Below are 24,831 nucleotides of genomic sequence, written 5' to 3' on the forward strand. Positions count from 1 at the left end.
TGCAAGGCACTGCAAGTCTCTTTGCGAGGGTGAAGTTCTTATGGAGGTATCTAGAAAAGCAGCATTTTCCTAATCCCTGTAGCCTTTGCTGGTTGACAGCTGTCACTGCTTGAAACCATTAGCCCTCTGTCCTCTGGCATTTCCTGCTCATTTTTACCAGACTCTTCTCCAGTAGTTGTCCACCCAGCCCAGGTGATCTTTTGCGCACACCACACACAGGTGTTCAGGATCATCTGTCCTCTGGAGGGTTTTTGACAGCTTTAGTGAAGAAATCATTTTAGTAGCTTCTATGACAGAGTCAGAAGAGCATCGAGGGCTCACTGGGGGAAGAAGGGCCACTGTGGTCAGGCCCAAACGCCTCCACAAAGGTCCTTCTCTTCATCTCCTTGCTCCTTAGTTCTTCCCCACTGAGTACTAAGAACCCGGGGCGGAGCAGAGTGGGAGTCCAACCCGGGTCTGTCTCTATAGCCTGCACTCTCACTTGGTCCTCTGGGTAGAGAAAATGGCTCTTGAGCCGCACCACCTCACAGACCTAATGCTAGAGCTGAGGTAGGGATGCAGGTGAATACCAGCTCCGGCACAGGCCTAGTTACTCAGGCCCAGGCCCTCACCTTGCCAGTGTCTCCACAGCAGCTTGGGGAGGAACGGGGACACGTGGGGACCGGGCTGCAGGGTGATGCCATGATGGAAACCCTGCAGAGTGGGAAGAGAGAGCACCCCTGTGGCCGTCCCGGTGGCTCCAAGCAGCCCTGCCAAGAGCCCATGGTGGGAACTGTGTCTGCCCGTTTTGACGTAGGTTGGTTCTGAGAGGGATGGGACAGTAGAGGGCAAACCATTCACTGCAGCCCGTCTGCTTCTCCCACTGATGACAAAGATGACATTTTAAAATCCATTTTATTTAAAACCGTGCTGCGTGGACGTTCTGTGTGAGCCATGCTGCAGTGGGAGGGGCGGGGCCGGGAGTGGCCTTGACTTGGCCCAGACCATCACTTAGACCCCCAGCAGCCATCCTCAATTTGAAAAGATTTGTTTGGCTTCAGACCAGGTACTGACTCAGGGCTTTCATGGTCCCCTTGAACTTCTGAGCCTCCTTTTCCCCAAAATCAGTGCAAGAACTAAGTATTTTACTCAGAATTAACAAAAAACTAAATCCTCAAACCACAAGTATGTAGAGTTTGAGTGTGAAGTAAAAATGTAAAATGTAGAACAGCCCTTCTATCTTTACTACGTGTTAAGGACCTACAGTTAATACAAACCACCCATGAACAATTTTTGTTGGTGACAAGCAGGTAGCTGGAGGCTTCTGAGGCTGTGGGCCCAAAGAAAATGAACGCGGATACCACGAAGGGCTGTGGGACCGGACCCAGCTCGCTTGTTAGGGTGAGAGTGTTTCTTCAGAGGCTGAGGTAGCACTACAAGGACAAAGTAGGAATGGGCCATCCTGCTCGACCCTCTGAGTAGAACAGGCTCTGGCAGCAAGGGGCCTGGGCTCCTGCCACCTCTACTCAAAACACTTTAAGATCCGCTCCCCAATACCAATGAAGTAGACCCCTTGGGCAATCCCGAAGAGAGGGGCGATGACGAGGGCCCGGCAGCCTGCTCCCTTCATGAAGGCAGATGGTCCCTCCTGAATCCAAAGTTTCCTGTGGAGAGAAGAGGCCTGTTACCCGATTGGCCAGAGCGCATGGTGAACGGTATTGTGATACGCTCCCCTCTGACATTTGCATGTCTCCCATGGAAGAGATGTCAGTTTGCACAGCAAGAGCACGCTCCCAGACATGAGAAGCCTTGTCCCATCCATCATATGTGCAGTTTGGTTACTAAGCAGCTGTGTCTAGGCCATGGGAAGTCAGGGGGTTCCAGCTGGACTCTGGGAGAAAGATGCTGTAGGGATGTGAAGGAAGAGAAGCTCCCAGTACATCCTGTTTCTGTTGAGAGGTGAGTGGAAGGAACGGATTTCAAGGAAATCCAGAGCTCAGTGTGGTGAGGTGGAGGGGACCAGGGGACTGTTCCACCTCAGCCTCCAAAGAGCTGCTGCGGTGCTCACCTGGCGCAGTTGGTGATCCCACTGTAGGTGTCCTCTCCTAGGCCTTTTTTCAGTGTTTGGATTCGAGTTTTCAAAACTAAAACAAGAGTTAAAAAAAGAGGTGAATGTTTCCAACATGAAGTTGTTGCCTGTTAGAGCCAGTATCCACAGAACCAAATCCCGAGGCGGGATCTGCTGCTGTGTGGCCGGTGATAGGTCTTCCTCTCTTTGGGCCTCATTCATAAAATGAATCAGAAATGAAAACAATCCTTCAGGTCACTCAGGCCGCAGAAGGGGCCGCTGGGTGTGATAGATGAGCTGGGTGCAGCACTAAAGGTAGGGCCTGCGGGCTCTGCTCAGGCCCCTCAACCACCACCTTTAGCCTCAGGGTTGAAACCCTCCAGTGGGGGAGGAAAAGCTAATGAGACCACCCAGAAGGGGAGGAGACTCATCAGGGGTAAGAGAGTGAGCAAGGGTCCCCTGGGCCCCTGTGTCTGGGGGACCCTTGGTGAGCCTCTGCCAGTGGCCACAGGTGGTGACCCACAAGGGTTTTGTGGTTGGAGCTTAGTATGTATCCCAGACAGCTGTCCGGTGACCTCATCTGTGACGTGAGTCGACCCTGGAAGCCCTCCATCTCCAATGCACTTACCATCCAGAGGCGTTACTGCAACAGCAGCTACAGAACCTGCAACACAGCCTGACATAAAGGAATGAGCAAAGGAAGCCTTCCCAGTCCTCTCGTTGAAACCAAGGTTGTTCAGATTTGCAAACAGTGGGAAGTAGATGATGGAGAAGGGAATGTCTCTGCAGGAGAGGAAGAGGGCACCCTGAGCCTGCTGCTGTGGGGCGCCCCCGCAAGGCCCCTAAGTGCCAGGGCCTGGCTGATGGTCACATAAGCCTGCATTTACTGCTCCTTCCCTGGCCCTGTGATGGTGTAGAGCGACAGGCGGCAGGCAGTGGCCTAAGGGGACTGCTGGGGCTGCCCCTGCCTCACTCCGCGCCCCCAGCACCTGCAGGGCCCCAGGTGCAGAGACTGGGGGCACACTGTGAGGACGGGTGGGCTAAGGTGGGAGCCAGCGGGTTGAGCCAGTGACTGGTGACAAGCTATATAAGCTAAGTGTTGGGAGCAGGGAGCGGGCAGGAAGGTGAAGTTCATTTATCTACTGACCAGGTGATGGGAGAAAACTAGCACCTGGCCTGGGACACTCCTGATCCACTTCAAGGATTTTGGCCAGATAGCAAAGTCAAACGAGGGGTCTCTGCGCTCATTCGTTCATAAATGGTCAAAGTCCTCTTTAGGCAGAGCATCCTTAAGGTACCTCTGGGTCACAGAACATCAGTGCTCCTCTGGTCTGGCTGCGGGAGGAGGGGCCTCCAGGTGGTCTCCCGGGTGCCCGTCCTCGCAGTTCTGCCCAGTTCTGGACCAGAGAGGAAGCACGGAGGTCATTTGCTCTCTGGGGTTTGAGTGTTGTAGGAAGGATGCGAGGACAGAAGGGGCAGCAGGGCCCCGCCCTCTGTGCCCTGTCCTCGTTCCCCAGGGCCCTTCCATGTCCCACGTTCAGGAGGAAAGCCTCACCTGAGGAGAGTGGCACCCAGACCCTTGTAGAGACCAGCCAGGCCCTGGGTGCAGAGTAGCTCCCAGGCAATAAGGGTGGCAGACGGGCGCTTGTGGGTGGAAGCCGAACCTGCAGTGTAGGGCCTGGAGGAGGAAGGTGCTGAGGCCGAGCCCTGACAAACTGCTGAAAGGGAGAGGACAGAGCCCATCACAACCCAGGCCCCAGCAGGCCTGCACAGCACTTCCCCGGGAGTGTGCCTCCCGCCTCCCAGCCCTGCGGCTCAGAGGGGACACTGACACCCCTCCTAGATTTCTGAGGATCGTCCTAATTTTATCTTTAAGTCATCTCTACACCTAACATGGGGCTCGAACTTAGGATCCCAAGATCCAGTTTTGCGTACTCCACCCACTGAGCCAGCCAGGTGCCCCAGATTGTCTTCATTTTAGAACATTTGTTTTTAGCTCTAAGGCGATGTTTTTAAGATTGGTGTATGGTGTATTGGTGTATTGGTATGTCATGGGGCACTTCCCAAGGCCCGTGCAGCCCCCATAATAGGGAACTAGAGCAACACCTGCTCCAGCCGCCAGTTTCTTATCCTCTTGTTAGAGCTGTGTTCTCCATCTGGCTTCCATGTCTAAACCACCTCTGAGCCTACTCACACAGCTTTGTCTGCTGGCACTTGGGGCATCGCAGTCCTACTTTTGCCTACTGAATAAAGTGTGCCTCCCGCCTCCCAGCCCATTTTGGGCAGCCGTTTATGTATTTTGTATTTTGTATCATTTTGTAGAATCTGAGTTTTCATTTTAGTTGAATAATTCAGAACCCATCACTTAATATGGTCAACACCTAAGAAATATTTCAAGCACAGCATTTCTGCTGTGGGTGAGTCCCATCAATGACCGCAGGATTCAATGCACGGAAATTGTGTGAATATAATTCTCATCACTTTGAGAAGCTTTGTCTAGACTCTAAGCCCTTGCTCAAAGGAAGTGATTTCATGTCCCCGTTTTCTGTGGTAGCCAGCAGGGCAATAGCTCACGCTGAGCAGCTGGTGATGGCAATAGCGTCCTAGCAACAGTGAGCTGGGTCGTTCACCAGTGAACGCTGTTCTCCCCATCACTTGCTCTAGATGGACGTCATTCATCCATTCACTCATAGCCCATCTTTCTCTTCTTTTTACATGATTTAAGAATACTAACACTAACCCGAGTCAAAAAACAAAATGTTTCAGAGCTTTTACTCTTTGTGTATCACAACACAGGGGCTTCCCAGGGCCCAAGCCTTATTCTTGCTGCAGTTTGATGTACTTCAGGTGATTCTGACCCAACCTAGAAAGCTGGTTGAGTTCTAACATGACGTGAGTGCAATCGTGGGCTGGAGGACCTGGCCAGGTGCCGCCTTAGGCACACCACACGTTGGCTTATTTAATGTAGGTACTGCAATTACCTCCAAAGAGAAGCCCCCATCCCACCTCATGGGGCTGGCCTCCCTTCTGCTAGGCTGCTCCCCGTGGTTCTTAATACATGCTTTGGTTCCTATAGCATTCTGTATTTGAGAGGACCAGGACCAGGATTTAGGAAAGGAACAAAAAATTCTCTTCCAGAAAACAGAAAGAACAGAAATGGTTCTCCTGTCCTTTATTATTCCTTCCCTCTACAGGCCAGCCTTCCAGAGCATATGGTATCCACTGAAGTGTTTGTGAGCAGGCTGTTGGCACCTCAAGCCTAAAGGTCACCATGATGTGATAGAGGTATTGGGGTGTTTTCTGTCCCTGTGGATCAAGTTTCTCATTTCTGCTATTTGTTCTAGAACTGGGAGTATTGAAATCTAGAATAGTAACCATAAAATAAAAAGACTTATAGGGGCATCAGGCTGGCTCAGTTGGAGTATGCAACTCTTGATCTCAGGGTTGTGAGTCTGAGCCCCACATTGGGTGTACAGATTAGTTTTGAAATTTTTCAAATCTTTTTTTTTTTTTAATTTTCAAATCTTAAAAAAAAAAAAAAGACTCTTACTGACTGGAAAGCTAACTAAATCACACAGTTTAGAAATGAGTGCAGAATATAGAGAAATGTATTGTGATCACAGCCCTTTGTTAATCCCATGTGAAGTCAGGATCGGCCTCACCCAAGCGCCCAGCATCCTGCAGCTGAATCTTGAGCATTTCCATGGGACAGGTAACCACCACCTGGCACATTCCAGCTCCACATCCGGCCAGCATCTCCATCTTCAGATTCCGCTGCAGCCTGTGGGACCATGAGTTAGGCTCCTTCAGTGACAGGCCAGCCCTGCCACCCTACCCTGGTCCACCCACCAAAGTCCCAAGGTGGTTAGGACCTCTTTTTTTTTTTTTTGGTTAGGACCTTCTGTGCATGGTGTTTAGCCTCATTCAGATTGGCTGTTGCTCACCCGGTGGGGTGAGTCATCACCTGGTGCTTAGACTCAGCCTCCTTAAAACATGAAACTGAATTTAAAGCAGGCTGCCAGGGAGGTAGCACCTTCATCAAGGTTGAAACTACCTATTGCAGGGATTGGATTGTCCCTGACCCCTTGAACAGTATCTCAAGGGCAACGGGGGGGGGGGGGGTGGTGGCACAGAACATTCTAGAAAGTGTGTGGGGTTGATTTCTAAAAACCCCACATATGGGCAGCCCGGGTGGCTTAGGGGTTTGGCGCCACCTTTGGCCCAAGGCCTGATCCTGGGGATCCGGGATCAAGTCCCATGTTGGGCTCCCTGCATGGGGCCTGCTTCTCCCTCTGCCTGTGTCTCTGCCTCTCTCTCTCTCTCTCTCTCTCTCTCATGAATAAATACATTTTAAAAAAAACCCACATAGAGACAGACACACAGAGTAAGGGAACAGAATTGGAAACCCAGAAATAGAGACACTCAACTAATAGGTGATGAGGGAGCTGAGAACACTGAGTGGACAAATGACAGTCTTCTCGATAAATTGTGCTGAGAAATCATTCACTTGGAAAAGAGTGAAAGTAGACCCCCGAGCTTAGACAACTCACAAAAATGAACTCAAATGGATTAGAGACTTAAATGTAAGGCCTGAAACCATAGAACTCCTAGAAGAAAACATGGGGGTAGCTCTTTAACATGGGTCACCTAAAGCACAAGAACATGAGCGAAGAGACAAGCGCGGCCACTTCAAACTGAAAAGCTCCTGCAGAGCAAAGGAAAGCACCAACAGAATGAAGTGGCAGCCTGTGTGGGGGGAGAGCCTTGTACATCACACGTCTGACAAGAGGTTGATACCCAATAGATACAGAACTCCTACAACTCAATAGTAAAAACAAAACTCACCACAAATAATCCAATTAAAAAACAGGTAAAGTACCAGAAAAGATATTTTCCAGTGAAGATATTCCAATGACCACAGATACGTGAAATATGCTCAATATCACCAACCATCAGGGAAATGCACATCCACACCACAGTGAGATAGCACCTCACACCTGTCAGAATGGCTGGTATTGGGACACCTGGGTGGCTCAGCAGTTGAGTGTCTGCCTTCGGCTCAGGACACGATCCCGGGAGATCCCGGAGTCCCAGGATCGAGTCTCGTATTGAGGTCCCCATGGGGAGCTTGCTTCTCCCTCTGCCTATGCCTTTGTCTCTCTCTCTCTCATGGACAAATAAGTAAATCTTTAAAAAAAAAAAAAAAAAAGAATGGCTGGTATCAAAATGACACAATAAGGCACCTCGGTGGTGCAGTCAGTTAAGCAGTGGACCCTTGGTTTCAGCTCAGGTCATGATGTCAAGGTCCTGCGTTCAAGCCCAGCACTGGGCATCATGCTCAGTGGGGAGTCCACTGGAGATTCTTTCTCTTTCTCTTATTCTCTTTGTCTCTCCGCACCACCCCACTGTCTCTCTCTCACAAATAAACACTTTTTTTTTTTTTTAAGGGTGATAAATGCTGGCAAGGCTGTCACGAAAGGGGAAGCCTGTGCACTGTTGGTGGAAAAGTAAATTGGTGAAGCCACTTGGGAAACAGTAGGGAGTTTCCTCAAAAAATTAAAAACAGAACTCCCCTACAATCCAGCAATTCCATTTACTGGGTGTGCATCCAAAGGAGATGGAATCGGTGAGCTATCTGCACCCCCACATTCACTACACCATTGTTCACAACAGCCAAAACTCGGAGACAGCCTGTGTGTTGATGGGCAGTTGGATGGATACAGAAAACGTGTATATACACCATACAATATTACTCGGCCATAAAGCAGAAGGAAATCCTGCCATTTGAGACATGGATGGACTTTGAGGGCATTATACTAAGAGAAATAAGTCAGAGAAAAACAAATAGTGATCTCACTGACATGCAGAATCCAGAAAAAATCAAAGTCACAGAAAAAGAGATGAGATTTGTGGTTATCAAGCCCTCCCTGGGACAGGAATTAGGGGAAGGTGCTCTGTAGGCACAAAGCTCCAGTTATAAGATAAGCACTGGGATGGAATGCAGCATGATGACAATGGGTCACACTGCTCTACACTACATTTGATAGTTGCCAAGAGAACAGATCCTAAAGGTTCTCATCTCAAGGAAAAAACAACTCTTCGGGTAACTGCATGAAGTGATGGATGTTAACTAAACTCGTCGTGGTAAATTGTGTATCAAGTCATTATACGATGCATAACTATACACTGTACGAGCTTACACAGTGTTGTACTGCAGGGATATCTCAATAAAAAATGAAAGAAACATGTTCATCAGCTAGTTGATGAATGTACGTCTAGTCTATAATGGTCTGTCTGTCACGTAGAACTTTCACATTATAGGGATCCCTGGGTGGCGCAGCGGTTTGGCGCCTGCCTTTGGCCCAGGGCGCGATCCTGGAGACCCGGGATCGAATCCCACGTCGGGCTCCCGGTGCTTGGAGCCTGCTTCTCCCTCTGCCTGTGTCTCTGCCTCTCTCTCTCTCTCTCTCTCTCTCTCTCTCTGTGACTATCATAAATGAATTTTAAAAAAAAGAATTTTTAAAAAAGAACTTTCACATTATAGCAGCTCATTCTCTCCTTTCACTTTCCACTTGCCAAAACGTACACTAACCTTCCACCATTTGTGTGCACATATTCATATACATACAGACAGGTAAATGGCACAGTCCTCCCCCTGTCCTGTCCCCCACAGTGTGTGGGATTTCCACCCCACGCCACCACCCCCGGACATACTCATCCTCCATTAGCAGCTGCCGAAAGAAATCATTGGCTGCCAGCTTGATAGCCTTCTCTGGAGTGACCAAGGTTAAGTTCACTGCAGCCCCTGGAAGGAGAAAACGAGGACGGGTTAAGGCCATCTCAAAGGTAACACTTCTTGGGTTACCTGGCTAGTGCACTCAGTGGAGCCTGTAACTCTTGATTTCAGGGTTGTGAGTTCGAGCCCCATGTTTGGTGTAGAGTTTACTTAAAGATAAATTACTTAAAATTCACAATTCTTTGAGTCTGCCACACATGTAGACAACCTATTCTCAGACCTAGCCAGGCAGGTTTCTGGGAGTAATTGGGGTCTAGTCGGGGAGGGATGTTGAGGAGGGCTCTTTGGCCTATTTTATAGAAATATGGAAGGCTTTTTCATCTTCCTACTTTCTCTCCTCCCTCCACATTTCCTCTTCTTTGGCCTGTGTTTCCTTTATGGGCTCATGGCTGCAGTTATTAGGAAGTTCTTTTTGTCCTTGTGCATCTTGCCCATCTCCCACAGTAAGTGAACAGTTCCCGAATCAGGCCCCAATAATCAGGTCTGAGGGGACGGGGGGCCAGTCTCCATTCCTCTGTGCTTTATTAGCCAGTCCCACTGGCAGTTTTTGAGCCACAGCAGTTTTTATTTCATTCTATTTCTCAGGGGCACTAGAATTTCAGCTCCTTCTTAACTGAAGGAACTTTGCACCCATTTTCAAGCCCTAATCATGGCTATTTATGCGCCCTGGACGGGGCCACTGCAGGGGGCTCAGATAGCACTGGCTAGTGTCAGGGAAGAGCCACCCAGTAACTCCCTGTAAGGAGCTCAAAACCCTTTCCATCTCTTCCCTGTCAGCCTCTTCCCCTTCTGCTTTCCGGGGCTGATACCCTGACAACCCTGAAGGGGCGTGGGGGGCGGGGCAGAAGACCACTTGCTTCCAGCATGACTCAGTGAGACAGTAACAGTACCAGAATGGAAACCGGGGCTTGATGCCGCCCCAAAACCTCACCATAACTGCCTCTGTCTCCACCAAGGAACAAGAGGGCTTGTGAAAAGCACATGTCGCTTTGGATCACCTGGTAGCCCAGGCCCCACCCCAGGAGCTCCCTGGGCAAAAGAAAATACCATTTCCCAATGTTCTATAAGCCAGGGTACCATGGGCTGTACCGTCTTTTCTCCTCTGGCCCAAGCAGGCCTCCCCCCCAGGACACATGATAAGCCCACCCACCTCGGTACATGCCCAAGAAGCCCTCTGCCCTGGCAGTTTTCATCAGGCAGTCTATCCTAGAAGCAGAGGGCAGAAAAGGAAGTCAGTGGTGAGCGGTGGCTGTTGCATCAGTCCCCCACCCCAACCTGGTGCCCTAACCCTGCTGGGCACACCCCACCCCACTCCACCCCACAATGTCCGCACTCCTAGATAGAGACTGGAAGGGATGAGGCCCCACATCCCTCCCCAGGGCCCCCCTCTCCCTATGCACCCCAGTCCCCTCCCCAGTACATACATTCCTTTGTAGATGTCTTTTCCATGCTGGTTCTGCAGCCGAGTCTTGGCCAAGTCGATGGGGAACACACAGGTCACCCCAACAAGCCCTGCCACACCTCCATTGATGAGTTTTGCTGTGACACTAGGCGGCGAGGAGGAGGAGGCCACAGAATGACTGAGGAATGAGAGACGCAGGGGTTTGGAGGGAGGCTGACTGCAGAAGGTGGCACCCAGCCAGGTGGGTGGGAGTGGGGAGGGGGGCAAGGAACAGGAAGAGCAGCCCCTCCTGGGGCTTCAGCTCCACAGTAGAGACCCCCACCGAAGGCAGCACCTCCTAAGGCCAGCCTGGGCCTCCCCCCCTCCCCCAGGACCAGTTACAGAGACAGGTGAGGGCCTGGGGGCAGGGGTGTTTGGCCTGGCCCCCAGGGGCATTGCACTCACCAGGGTTGAGACATCTTGTCCTAACTCTCCCCAGGGAATACATCCTCAGGCTAGGATGCCGAAAAGGCTTTTGGGAAGGAGGCCCAGAGTGCCAACTCTGTCCCCTGGGGCCCTGCCAGATGCAGGCAGTCCTCAGCTCTCCTCAGAGCTTCCACCAAGGGCCTGTTGTCTGGCAGGTCCCTACCTTCAGAGCCACGTGTGGACAAGTTCTCCACCAGGCTGCTATTTTATTTCAGGCTGAAGTTCAAGCAGGATAGAATTTGAATCCGGCTACGCTGTTCACTTAAACAAGTCACCCCTCTTCTCTGGCCCTTTGTTTTCCCCTCTGTAAAACTGGCCTCAAAGGATTTTGTGAGGATTAAAAGTCACTGCACGTGGTAAATGGTAGCTCTTATCTATAATAAGAGAACACACGTTTTTGTCAGTGAGGGCTTGTAGTCGTCACAAGGTCACCGGGCTAAAGTGCTGAGATGGTCTGATTCCAGCAAAAGTAAAATAAAGCCACGCTTTGCGTAACGTGAGCCCCTCGTCCTGGAGTATGGGAGACTGAAGACAGAAGATCAAGCCTCCTCAGTCTCCTTGGAACCCAGTGATATTTTCTTATCTTTTCAAGCCAGGGGCAGATTGTGAGCAAAATATTTGCAGGTAGATTACCTGGAAATAGTAAGAACAGATAATAGAGTCTCTGACACCTGAACAAACAAGCAACTTTGTGCAAACAGAGGTGTGACTGGAATTTTGTGACCTGAGAAGACGCAGTTCAAACAATTAGAAATTTTACATGTATGTTTTGTTTACTAGGGGAAACTGAGTCTGGCTTGCTTCTCACCTGGACTCAGGAGTCTGGACGAGCAGGCGACTGCTGCGCTGTCACCACAGACACCCGGCCCGGAGCGGCCCTGGCCAGTTTACCTCAAGTCCTGAGTGGACATTCTCAGCCGAGGCGGCTGCGGTTCCGGGACGCGGTGGCGCTGCTGTGTCCTGGGCTCAGCGGCGCAGAGGCGACAGGGCCCGCGGGGGGGTGGGGGATGTCACAGCTGTGAAACAAAGATTTTAAGAAAAGTTGCTATGGACTAGGAACCCCTGTCACGGGGTCCGGAACTGTGATAAAGCCCTCGAAATGTTCCGAGGTCACTTTTTGGCTCTTAAAATGTCTTTTCTAGACTTGCTATGATCTTGTACAAAGACTAGACTGCCTCAAGTCTCTGGACTTACTTACAATTGACACATAAGGAAAGCACCACGGAGTGTCAAAAAGTCAAAGCTATATTATTATTATTATTATTATTATTATTATCATTATCATCATCATCATCATCATCATCATCATCATCATCAACACAGCTTCTGGGGAGGAGTCCTGGTTGCCCGGGGCAGTGGCAGGAAGAGCTCTCCATGCCGGGAGCCCGACGTGGGACTCGATCCTAGGACTCCAGGATCGCGCCCTGGGCCAAAGGCCGGCGCCAAACCGCTGAGCCACCCAGGGATTCCCAGGATTCATTTAAAAAAAAACATATTTTTTATAGATTTTATTTATTCATAAGAGACGAGAGAGAGAGAGAGAGAGAAACAGACACCCAGGCAGAGGGAGAAGCAGGCTCCATGCAGGGAGCCTGACGTGGGACTCGATCTGGGGACCCCAGGATCACACCCTGGGCCAAAGGCAGGTGCTAAACCGCTGAGCCACCCAGGGATCCCGGGGAGAGTGGTTTAATTATGGATGTATGTTGAAGACAGGCCAACAGGATTGCCCGATGAGACACTCAAGGAGTAGTTGTTGGTCTGAGAAACTGAAAGAATGGTTTTATGGACCTGGGACATGTAAAACTTGGATCTGTTGGAGAAATAGGAAGCTGGTTTGCAGAGAAAGAAGCAGAAAACTGAAGCAAGCACATCTGGAAGAAAAACAGAAGATGGGGAAAGTCTGCTGTTGTTTAAAATCCCAGGTTCCAGTGACAGAACGGAATCTTTGGATTCCGTGACAGTCAACTGTCCTGTCAATCAACTGGGTCATTATTACTGAACTTGCTAGAATGTGTATCTGATACACCCACCCAAAGGGGCTTAATTATCCCCAAACTAGCAAAGGGACGGAGGATTTGCAAATTACAGAATCCCTAAAGCATGGATTCAGCAGAGAGAGAGCAGGGCCCAGGCTGGGGGGCTAGGGGCTTGTGCCATGCTACCAGTCATCTCTGGAGGCTCCAGCCCTGTCCTCCAAGAGCTGGAGCTTTAGGAAACTTGGGGTCAGGAAATTAAAATGTGCCCCCTGTTCTTTGAAACACTTATGGTTAGGAGAGAAAGATTCATTGTGATTCCAGGTGGCCACCTTAAAAATGAATAGGAAACAAATAAAATCCTTAAAAAAAAGAGGGGTTCCTAGGTGGCTCAGTGGGTGAGCATCTGCCTTTGGCCCAGGGTGTGATCCTGGAGTCCCGGGATGGAGTCCCGCATTGGGCTCCCTGCACGGAACCTGCTTCTCCCTCTGCCTGTGTCTCTGCCTCTCTGTGTCTCTCATGAATAAATAAATAAAATCCTTAAAAAAAAAAAAAAAGGAAACAACAGCACATGTATGAAACCCTGTCAGTCTGAAATCAGAGATTCAAACAATTGAGAATCTTGCAGCCATATTCCCTGCTTTTTCTAGAACTAAATTACTAGTTTAAAAATTGTGGTTCACTGGTTTTGGAACAGGGGTATTTAAGAGAAGCCGGAGAAATTAGGGACACCCCAGTCGCTGGGTCGTTAGCACTTGCATGAGGCAAGTGTGATAATGGGATGTGATAATCTCTCCAAACTTCAAGGGCATTCACCTGTTGCCATGTCATGTACTTGGCATTGCAGGTTTCCACCTTTACCCCCCACCCCAAGACTGGGCCAGGCCACTGGAAGTCCCAGGCCCAGCAGTTCCCTTGAACAGACTTAATATTCAAAGCCCATGCCGACCAGACAACATTTCTGGCACCAGTGAATGCATTAGCAACTGGAGTCAACAAAGAGGAAACTGACCATCAGCCAGTGAAGGTTTTAAAGGGGTTGTCACCATAAAATCCCACACTTGGCATCAGGGTCCAGATTTGCTGAATCCCTAAGTGACAGCCCAAGTGTCCGTCACTCTACAAATGCTCGTGGAGTGCCTACTGTGTGCCTGCGGTTCCAGGCAGCAGGGATAGAGTTGAGAGCAAAACCAAGGTCCCCATTTTCTCAGAGTCTAGGTTCTCCTGGCTCTAGCCCTGATAGAAGGCTTGCAGAGTGATACAGCACACCCTCCTCACCATGGTTCTTTCCATGTGGGACCTGAAGGGTCCCTGGCCAGGGAAATTCTTCCAGCAAGCCAGGCCCTGAGGCAGCCGTTTGCCTGGCCAAGGAGGTCCCTACTTTGCCAAAGAATTTAGTATACAAATGGACACTCACTAAATTATCTCTCTTTTTTTTTTAAGATTTTTATTTATTTATTTTGAGAGAGAGAACACAAGCAGTGGAGAGGCAGAGGGAGAAGCAGACTCCTCACCGAGTAGAGAGCCTGATGTGGGGCTCGATCCCAGGACCCCAGAATCATGACTCGAGCCGAAGGCAGATGCTTCACCAACTGAGCTACCCAGGCACCCCATATCTCTCCTTTTTTTAAAAGTTTATTTATTTTTTAGTGATCTCTATATTCAATGTAGGACTCGAAATCAGGACCCCAAGGTCAAGAGTTGTGGGCTCCTCTGACTGAGTCAACCGGGTGCCCCTAAATTATTTAGTCTTATCACTTAAGGAGTGTTCTAGGACTACTGAACAATAATATTTCTTTTTTTTTCTAAATAGAATTTAGAAAAATAGAGTATTTGGGAGTACTGTGGTAGTAATACTAATTCTTTAAGCACTGATACACAGAATTATGAGTATCTGCACCTGGAACTCTTTGGGACCAAGGAGGGTAAGGGCTGAATATATATAAAAAAGCAAAAACAGGGATCCCTGGGTGGCACAGCGGTTTGGCGCCTGCCTTTGGCCCAGGGCGCGATCCTGGAGACCTGGGATCGAATCCCACGTCGGGCTCCCGGTGCATGGAGCCTGCTTCTCCCTCTATGCCTATGTCTCTCTCTCTCTCTCTCTCTCTCTCTCTCTCTCTCTCTGTGACTGTCATAAATTAAAAAAAAAAAAAGCAAAAACAAAAAACCCCACAACTTTATCTGGATAACAGAGGCTCCCTGTCATTGCCTCTGGATGCAATATCTGGTCATGACATTGAGTTAGCACATTGGGAAGACAAATGCATTTATAACTTGGCATGTGATTATTGAACCATATTAGAAGAAACTTAGGGCTGCCTGGCTGACTCAGTCGGTAAAGCACTCAATTCTTGATCTTGGAGCTGTTGAGTTCAAGCCCTATGTTGGTGGTAGAGGTTACATTGAGAAAAATTTTTAAAAAGAAGGAAATTTGGATGTATAGGAAATGCTATGTGTTTGCATGTCCTCAGGCATCAAAGGGTGGTATGCAGTGGTACAACTGTTGGATCTCTTCACTATCCCATTTCCAGGAGCCACCCCTGTCTCCCTCACCACTCACCTGGTGGGGACTGCCATATTTTTTTTAACAAATATTTTATTTATTTATTTATTCATGAGAGACACAGAGAGAAGCAGAGACACAGGTTGAGGGAGAAGCAGGCTCCATGCGGGGAGCCTGACGTGAGACTGGAGGATCACGCCCTGAACCTAAGGCAGATGTTAAACCTCTGAGCCACCCAGGCATCCTTGGGAGAGAACTTTTTAAAGAAAAAAGAACCTGGACTTGGCGACTGTGGAGCTGGTGAGGCCTCAAACCTGAGGCGCTGAGGAACTGAAATTTTCGGAAAGGGAGCTGCCCAGAGGATGGAGAGACTCTGGGAAGTCAGGGGGGAGGTACCCCTTGCTTGGCAGGCAGGACACCATTTTGCCAGTGAGTGGACCAGGCTAGTTCTTGGACCCCTTAGATGGCTATTTCCAGAAGCATCTCTGCCCTGAGTGCATGTGTGTATGTGTGTGTATACACAAGGGGTGGTGTGTCCTGTTCCCCACCCTACTGCAAGCTCTGTTTTGCAAACAAGAAGCTGGCTAAGGATGATCTTGGGCAAAGAGCCAGGAGCAGACAGGTCCTGGTGGGGTCGGGAGGGAGTCCACCTGGCAGTGCCCAGCTGGCCCACCTACCCGTCTTGTCCAGATGCACTGTGCCTAATGGCAAAACTGTCACCCATCCTAGGAGAAAGCCAATTAACAGATGCTTGGGTAGTGATTGGTTTTGTTGTTGTTGTTGTTGTTGTTAATAATGAACCATTATTCTACTTCTTAAAGTATTGAAAGTACTAGAAAAAAATTAGAAAATTTGGAAAGCACAGAAAACGATTTCTTTTTAAAGATCTTACCTTTGAGTCCCATGACTCAAAGTCAAAGTCCCTCAAATGGGACTTACATTGAGTCCCATGTCGGGCTCCCTGCATGGAGCCTGCTTCTCCCTCTGCCTGTCTCTGCCTCTTTCTCTCTCTCTCTATGTGTGTCTCTCATGAATAAATAAATAAAATCTTTTTTTTTTAAATCTTATTTATTTGACAGAGAGAGAGAGTGCAAGTAGGCAGAGTGGCAGGCAGAGGGAGAAGCAGGCTCACCACTGAGCAGGGAGCCCAATGCGGGGCGATCCCAGGACTCCGGGATCATGATCTGAGCTGAAGGCAGACACTTAACCAACTGAGCCACCCAGGCACCCATAGTGATTCAATTTTATTGTATTTTACAAAAGCTATCCTAAGTCTCTTACAGGCAAACAAGCCGCTGCTGGATCGCATGGGCGTCACCTACAGTCTAGGGCACCTGACAGCCTCCTCACTCTGCCTCCCCTCAAATCCAAGCTTTACCAACATGGCCAAGTAAACAGAAGGGCAAGTCTGGGCCCAACTACCGGTCTGCCACTTTCCCATCTAAAGGGCATTGCTAACTTCCCACCACTCTTAGGACAGATTCCCAACCCTTTGCCCTGGCCTGAACCCGACTTTCCTACTTGACCGTGTCTCCCAAATCACTCCCTCACATACTCTCCCTGCCAGCCACTGGGAACTCTCACTTCCTGGAACACATCACAGTCTCTTGTGTCCGAGGCTTGCACATGCTGTCCTGTTGCCTAGGACACTCTTTCCTCATCTCTACCTGAAGAATTACAAATTGTTTTTTGGGCTTCCTCCCCTAAGCCCTTCTTAAGACTCTCAAATCTTGGCGATGAGTCCTCTTCTGTGATTCTACTTAATACCCAGATATAGCACATTCCGCCTTGTATTATAGTGGTTTGTTTGCTGGACTCCACCCCCAATCAGAAGAAGTTACTGGAAGAGGCAAGACAGTCCTAGGGTTTTACCCCTGGAGCCTGGTGCAGAGACATTCAAAAGAGATGTTGGAATCAATGAACCACGAGGGTGATTACCCCCTTTAACTTTGCTGTCAATCTTGTCATTCTCTTCAGCTGCCCTCATTTCTTCACACTGAGACACTCAGGGAAGAGGACCATTCTCTCTTCACCTTCTCTAATTAGCAGGGCAGGTGGGAGTTCTTCAGGGCTGAGCCCCCTTACACTAGCCGTGCCTGGGATATCCTATTATCAGGGAGTGGCCACTTCCTTCTGCCTACCTCCTTCCTACTGTGTGCAGCAAGTGAAATGAGACCCTTTCCCACTGGCTGCTTTGACCTCTTTCCCAACTGTTTGCTAGACGATCTTTCCTTACCAACTCTAAGCTTGATGCAGACAAGACACTTACCTGCTTTTAGTAAGGAACCTCCCGCCTTCTCTGGATGCCAAGACAGGCCAGATCACTGCTGAGTTGCAGGAAGGGTTGGTTTACAATCCTCTTTTGTTATGGGCCCTCTCTCTTCATGCCCACACAGCCCTTACACCTGGGGCAGGATGGGAGGGAAGGTGGTCACGAATCCATCCTCCTCTACGCCAGGTCCCCAGCCTCTCTCCCACCTCCCACACTGCAGACTGGATTTGAATGGAGCCTCCATGAGGCCACTGTGCAGCCTAGCCAAGCCCAGTCCTACCTCCTCAGGTGGCACGCAGGTGGCTGTTTACTTGGTTGTGGTATGACTGGGACAAAAATTCAAGCTGCCAAGGCGTTGTTCAAAGTAGCCTGAGGGCGAGGGTGACAGGACGTTCACCACCCACTCAGCGACCTGGAAGTCCAGGAGGAGGACAAACCCTGGAAAATCAATGCAATGCAAACATGTCTGCCAGACTTTTGGGGCCAGAAGGTAACATCTGCTTCTCAGATTCAGTCTCTTCCAGCTACAGGGATTGCCTGTTGCAGTGATTCTGTCTGTTGAGTGGGCTACCATGTGCTCTGCCATCGGGAGGCTGCAGTGTGGATGGGGCACACTCATGGCACTCACAGATGTTCTGGCAGAGCTGTGAGCTCACGGCTGCAGCAGAGGATCTCTTCCAGCTTATAGAGCTGGAAAGGGTTCAGGAAGTAGTCATGGGTTTTGGGCTTGAACACTGAGGGCAGAGGTAGAATTGAACTCCAGCTTCTCTTTAGTGGCTATTGTGTAATTTGGGGGAAGGGACGAGGCAGTAGCGGGGAGAATAAAGCTGGTAACATGTTGGGTCCCAAAGGTAGAGGACTTTTTTTCCCAGCCAAGAATTTGGAAGAGATGAATTAGCACAGGACAGACTTTGATGTCAGAGACCCAGGTTCAAATTCCAGCTTCCAAGTTAATAACTACCTCACTTTAGGCAAGTTATTTAAATGCCTTTCTTCATCAAACGGGGGATTGAGGGGTACCTGGGTGGCTCAGTGGTTAAGTTTCTGCCTTCGGCCCAGGATATGATCCTGGAGTCTTGGGATTGAGTCCCACATCAGGCTCCCTGCATGGAGCCTGCTTCTCCCTCTGCCTGTGTCTCTGCCCCCACCACCACCGTGTCTTTCATGAATAAATAGAATCTTAAAAAAACAATAACAAAAAAAGGGGGATTGAAATATCCACTTCATAGGACTGCCATGGGGCAGTAGAGCACAATGCCCGAGAATGGGATTTGATGTAAGCCCGCTTTTGAACTGGTTTGAATTCCAGTTTACTATTTACTAGCTGAGTGACCTTAAGCAAATTACTTCTCTGGGCCTGTGTCCTCATCTAGGAAATGAGACTCATACTTAGATGTAGAGCTTTCAGTACATTTAGTACATTCAGCATTTAGTGTCTGGCACATAATAAGTGTTCGCTATGTGAGAACCTATTCCTCTCCCTTTGGTGGGCAATGGAAAGCTGATCCAGGATGTGGAGGAGGGGCCCACAGGGCACAGTTCAGGTTTATGGCAACACCAAGTGGTTTGGACAGGCTGAGAGATCACAGTAAGCCAGGCAAGAAATAAAATGAGAACCTGCATGCAGGGGGATATGAGATTTCTGTGAAGAACCGATAGGGCTTGGCAGCCAGTTAAACATGCCAGGAACAAATATTGTCTGAAACATGGATCAGGGGATCCCTGGGTGGCTCAGGGGTTTGGCGCCTGCCTTCTGCCCAGGGCATGATCCTGGAGTCCCGGGATCGAGTCCCACGGCAGGCTCCCTGCATGGAGCCTGCTTCTCCCTCTGCCTGTGTCTCTGTCTGTGTGTCTCTCATGAATAAATAAATAAAATCTTTAAAAAAAATGAAACATGGATCAGCAGGAAAAGATGTATTATCACCCCAACTAGGAGCATCAGGAGTGGGTAAGTAAGGAGAGTAGAGGGAAGAAAGGTTTGGCTGGCTGTGGAGTTTCAAGTGGCAGTCACAAAACAGGAAGCAATGTGTACATGCTGCTGGGAATGTAAAATGGGGCAGTGGCTATGGAAATCGATATAGCAGTTCCTCAAATTGTTAAAAAAAAATAGAATTACCATATGATCCAGTAATTCCATTTTTGGGTATATACCCAGAACTGAAAGCAGTACCTAAAACACATATCTGCACACTCATGTCCATTGCAACATTATTCACAATAGCTAAAAAGTGAAACAATCCAAATGTCCTTTAATGGATGAATGGGTAAACAAAATGTGGTATATACACACAATAGAATGTTCTTTAGCCTCCAAAAGGAATAAAATTCTGCTACATGCCACAACATGGATGAACCTTGAAAACATGCTAAGTGAAATAAACCAGTCAAAGAAGTACAGATGTGTGATTCCACTTACCTGAGATACCTAGAATAGTTAAATTCATAGACTCAGAAAAGTGGTTATCAGGGGTTGGGGGAGAAAGGTGGTAGGGGAGTTAGTTTAATGGGTACAAAGCTTCACTATGAGATAAAAAACTTCTGGAGATGGATAGTAGTAACGGCTGCACGATGACATGAATGTACTTAATGCAACTGAAGTAACAGGTAGCAGAATTTTATTCCTTTTGGAGGCTAAAAAAATTCCATTCCCAAATAAATAAAATCTAAACAAAAAACAAAAAAACCCCACACCACCCCAAACTGAGTGGGGGCACCTGGGTGGCTCAGTTAAGCATCTGTCTTTGGCTGAGGTCATGATCCCAGGGTCCTGGGATCGAGCCCCACATCAGGTTCCCTGCTCGGTGGGGAGTCTGCTTCTCCTTCTCCGTCTCCCTCTGCTGTTCTCCCTGCTTGTGATCTTTCTCTAATACATAAATAAAATCTTTAAAAAAATGGTTAAAATGGTATGTATGTATTTTATCATGATAAAAAGGAAGAGAGAGATGAGCAATGAAGCTAGTATATTACATTTAAACATAAATGGATGACATTGGAGGGAAATGATGTGAAAAATAAGATGTAGGAAATAAAATTGAAAACCATTTTGGTAAAAATTTAAAACAGTGGCAAATAAAAATCATAGAACAATGGCCACAGGGCCACATGGCGTCCATGTCCAGCAGAAACTTTGGAAAGGGTAACCAGAGCATGGCAAAAAGTCTGAATTGAAGATGTAGGTCGACTGCATAGAGGGGCAACTGAAGTTGCAGGTGAAGATAACAATCACCTAGAGAAGGTACATGAAGAGGAGAGGAGAGGAGGGGAAAGGAGGCGAGCACACCTACGGGAATTGAGAGCAGGTAACCACGAGGGCTGGCCCTGTGAGCACCCGTGAGAACCAGTTCTAAGTCAGGATTGATCCAACTATCAGTCAGAGGCCAGGCAGAGGATGCAAGGGCTGTGAAAGGGGTCTGGCAGAGGCTCTGTGGAAGTCATGAGTTCTAGAAAGGTGGGGAAGAAGCCACATTGCAGTAGAGAAAAAAATGCTAAAGTTTGGATGGGGCCCCTAGATGGCTCAGTCAGAACACCATGCCACTCTTGATCTTGGGGTTGAGTTTGAGACCCATGTGCAAATATTATTAAAAATTAACTTAAGGGGTGCCTGGGTGGCTCAGTTAGTTAAGCCTTCAGCCTGGGTCATGATCCCGGGGTTCTGGGATGGAGCCTACACTGGGGCTCTGCTCAGCGGGGAGCCTGCTTCTCCTTCTCTTCTCCCTCTGCCTGTTGCTCTGCATACTTGTGCTCTCAAATAAATAAATTCTTAAAAAAAAAAAAACACCTTTAAAGTCTGGATGAAGAGAGATAAATATGTGATATTTAAATGAGGAAACTGGAACATTTACAGGTAGGGAAGAAAGGAGAGACTAATTGATACCATGTGATCAGCATGCACATAGGAGAGGCTGTAAATGCAAAGCACAAGGGAAAGTCACCTTTGGTGAGGGGACATTACTGGTAGGAAAGTAAAAAAAATGAAGGTCTGGAAAAGCACAAAGTTAGAGGACCATGCAAGGTGGCCTCCCTCTTTAAATAACAAGGTCAGGGGGCAGCCAGAGTGGCTCAGTGGTTTAGTGCTGCCTTTGGCCTAGGGCCTGATCCTGGAGACTCCAGATCGGGCTCCCTGCATCGAACCCGCTTCTCCCTCTGCCCGTTTCTCTGCCTTTCTGTGTCTCTCATGAATAAGTAAATAAAATCTTAAAAACAAAACAAAAAACAACAACAAAAACAAGGTCAGATCATTAGCGTTGGAATACAAGGATGGGTTTAAGACCTTACTGCTTTCATTTTTTTTTTTTAAAGATTTTATTTATTTGTTCATGGGAGACAGAGAGAGAGAGGCAGAGACACAGGCAGAGGGAAAAGCAGGCTCCATGCTGGAAGCCCGATGTGAGACTCGATCCCAGGACTCCAGAATCACACCCTGGTCCGAAGTCAGCGGCTAAGCCCCTGAGCCACCCAGGTATCCCCCCTTACTGCTTTAAAGAGCAATGAGCCTGTTAAGCAAGCAGAATCTCAGGACCCAGTTCAGACCCAGTGAACCAGGATCTGATCTTAACAAGATTCTCCAGCTGTTAAAGTCTGCAAGCCACTGGTTTTAGAGAGTGGTTTACAATGTTGACTGCAATAGAATTACCAGGAAAGCTTTGTAAATCCTGATGCTCAGGCTGTACCCCAGACCAATGAAAAAGTCTCTGGGGTAGTGTTAACGCATCTGATTTATTTTTATTTTTAAAGATTTTATTTATTCATTCATGAGAGAGAGAGAGAGAGAGAGAGAGAGAGAGAGAGAGGCAGAGACACAGGTAGAGGGAGAAGCAGGCTCCATGCAGGGAGCCCGATGTGGGACTCGATCCCAGGTCTCCAGGATCACGCCCTGGGCTGAAGGTGGCGCTAAACCGCTGGGCCACCAGGGCTGCCCCATCTGATTTTTTTTAAAGCCCAGGTGTCTTATTTTGTCTTGCTTCTTTTAAGATTTCTTTTTTTTAGTTTTCTTTCTTTTTTTAATTTTTTTTAAATTTATTTATTTATGATAGTCACAGAGAGAGAGAGAGAGGCAGAGACACAGGCAGAGGGAGAAGCAGGCTCCACGCACCGGGAGCCCGACGTGGGATTCGATCCCGGGTCTCCAGGATCGCGCCCTGGGCCAAAGGCAGGCGCCAAACCGCTGCGCCACCCAGGGATCCCTTCTTTTAAGATTTTAAGTAATCTCTACACCTTAGGGCTTGAACTCACAACTCAAGAGATCAAGAGTTGAATACTCCACTGACTGAGCCAGCTGGGTGCCCCAAAGCCCAGATTTTTAAATCCTAAATGAGCAGCTTACATTGGTAACCATTGGTTAGAGCACTGCAAAGCCAAACATAACTCACTAAAATTTGCTAAATAAGTCACAACAGCAGCTGTGGGAGAGGTCACAGGCAGTACACAGGATTTGCTGAACAGAAGGGAGGGTCTTTTTTTTTTTTTTAAGAGAGAGAGAGAGAGAGAGAGAGAGAGAGAGGCAGAGGGAGAATCAGGCTCCATGCAGGGAGCCCGATGTGGGACTCGATCCCAGGTCTCCAGGATCAGGCCCTGGGCCGAAGGCGGCACTAAACCGCTGAGCCACCCGGGCTGCCCAGAAGGGAGGGTCTTGATGTGACTGGATGGCCACAATGGTTGGTTAAGTTTGGACTGCTCTTCCCCAAACACCCAACACGCAGAAGATGGGAGAAGATACAGAAACTTGGAGTGAGGTCTGATGGAGGAGCATGGGAGAAGAGGCAAGGTGTCTCAGAGGGCAGGACTGGGATGGGGCAAGGTGGGCAGCAAGAGACTTTCTCAATTTTGCAGCCATTCTTGGTCTGCGATCCTCCCCCAGGCTTGGATTAGAGAAACATCCTTCACCTTTATCCATGTTAACCAGCAGAGTGTGGGATGAGTTTTAGTTTATAAGAATGCAAGGATGTGCATCCAGTTTGAACGAACAGCCTGCTCAGATGAGCTGTGGCCAACAGCATCTGTGTAAATGCCAGGGCCATTCCCATAGGTCAGTGTTCTCAAACTTCAGCTTGTATCACACCCACCAGGAAGGCTTATTACAACAGACTGCTGACACCCACATCGGTCTGCATCAGTAGGTCTGGCATCGGAGCCAGAATTTGCATTTCTAACAAATTCCCTGGTGATACTGGTGGTCCAGAGACTACACTCAGAACCAGCACAGTAGGTTATGTGACGACAAGAAGATAGTCAAGACTCAGACCATGGCCTCTCCCAAAGCACGCTCCAGTTTCTGCAGACCTAGGCTATCTCTAGTAAAACGTCCTCTCGGTACCACACAGGACAGGACGACTAGTGGTAGTTTGCTTTGTCTTCATCCCTAGAGTGTTGCCTAGTGGAAGCAGAACCAGGGGGAAAGGGGAAATAGGGACTCAAGCTGCATCAAGGATTCAGAAAAAAACAGGCAAAGAGATCACTGAATGGCAAGAGGCTGCAGACTGCAGGCCCAAATTGATGAGGGGCCAGGTCTGCACAGCCAGGTCTGTCCCAACCAAGGCTGACACACCCCACTTTCTTGCAGGGAGGGAATAAAAAAAATAGATTTCTACTACTTTACACATGTTCTTTCTAACACTTTAGTCAAATTTTTCTATATTGTTTTTCCTTACTATGAACTCTGAGCATTGGAAGCTATTTTTTCCTCTTTGCCATTATTAGTAATTAGGCAAAGTAACTAGGCAAACAGCTGGTATTTAATACTTACTCAGAACTTGAGTCCGAGTTAATCAGTCTTCATCTTTGTTCTTGGGGCACATACAGGCCAGGCTTCGCTTGGACATCTTTGCCTTCCTACTGCAGACTCAATTCCTCCCCAGAGCAAAAACCTTGAATCCAATCCAAGGAACTGACTCCACTGCTTTAAAAAATTCTATCTAGCGTTAGCTGGACAGAATAGAGCTACTCCTTGTCATTTGTTGTCCAGAACGGGGTTCAAATCCAAAACTGTAGAAGCAGGTAGTGCTTTTCCAAACCTGAAGACTTCTCAAGGGGATCTGAATTTCTATGCATGTCATGGAAGCGGAAAGGGGTTGGGATTCCAGCACATAATAGCCAAATCTGGGGGTTTTCCAGCTGCTTTCTTGGCTAGTACTTCACAGTCCATCTCACACTGAAGGTTTTGCTAAAACTGCCTAAGGAAACTAGGAGTGAGCACTGGCAGCAGAGAGGGGACTGGAACAGATGCACAATTGTTCATTAAAAAAACCCAGGGAAAAGCAGGAGGCCAGGGAAACAGATCCACAGGCTCATCTACAGAACACCCAATGAGGGAGGGGACACTCAAGAGCTCTGTCTCATTCCCAGTTGGCCTAGAATCTAGCTGCACACCCCCC

General features: G+C 48.6%; 1 protein-coding gene across 4 annotated transcripts; it reads right to left on the reverse strand.

Annotated features, from left to right (window-relative positions):
- Positions 1-109: 109 nt before the first annotated feature.
- On the reverse strand, positions 110-24,724 carry SLC25A18 (solute carrier family 25 member 18). 4 transcript variants are annotated; one of them, XM_055315394.1, is made up of 12 exons: positions 24,204-24,724; positions 17,742-17,899; positions 17,459-17,594; positions 11,602-11,726; positions 10,268-10,423; positions 9,994-10,049; positions 8,762-8,852; positions 5,710-5,828; positions 3,603-3,762; positions 2,676-2,830; positions 2,048-2,123; positions 110-1,643 (listed from the first exon to the last, which is right to left on the reverse strand). In XM_055315394.1, the coding sequence occupies exons 4-12, from the start codon at positions 11,619-11,621 to the stop codon at positions 1,502-1,504; spliced, it is 975 nt and encodes a 324-aa protein (XP_055171369.1). In that variant the 5' UTR covers positions 11,622-11,726; positions 17,459-17,594; positions 17,742-17,899; positions 24,204-24,724; the 3' UTR covers positions 110-1,501. The 4 variants fall into 4 exon arrangements, with proteins under 4 accessions (XP_055171369.1, XP_055171368.1, XP_055171367.1 ...); XM_055315393.1 differs by having other exon boundaries at positions 3,603-3,765; positions 17,742-17,873; positions 24,204-24,722; XM_055315392.1 differs by having other exon boundaries at positions 3,603-3,765; positions 24,204-24,722.
- Positions 24,725-24,831: the final 107 nt, after the last annotated feature.

This window comes from Nyctereutes procyonoides, unplaced genomic scaffold (genome assembly GCF_905146905.1).
Source record: "Nyctereutes procyonoides isolate TBG_1078 unplaced genomic scaffold, NYPRO_anot_genome, whole genome shotgun sequence".
Taxonomy (NCBI): Eukaryota; Metazoa; Chordata; class Mammalia; order Carnivora; family Canidae; genus Nyctereutes; species Nyctereutes procyonoides.

Coding starts and splice junctions, on each gene's coding strand:
- SLC25A18 (XM_055315393.1), bottom strand. CDS start 11,621: ATGTCCACTCAGGACTTGAG. Junction 8,853..9,993: donor CTTCTTGGGCATGTACCGAG/GTGGGTGGGCTT, acceptor TTCTCCTTCCAG/GGGCTGCAGTGAACTTAACC. Junction 2,124..2,675: donor TGCAGTAACGCCTCTGGATG/GTAAGTGCATTG, acceptor CTCTTGTTTTAG/TTTTGAAAACTCGAATCCAA.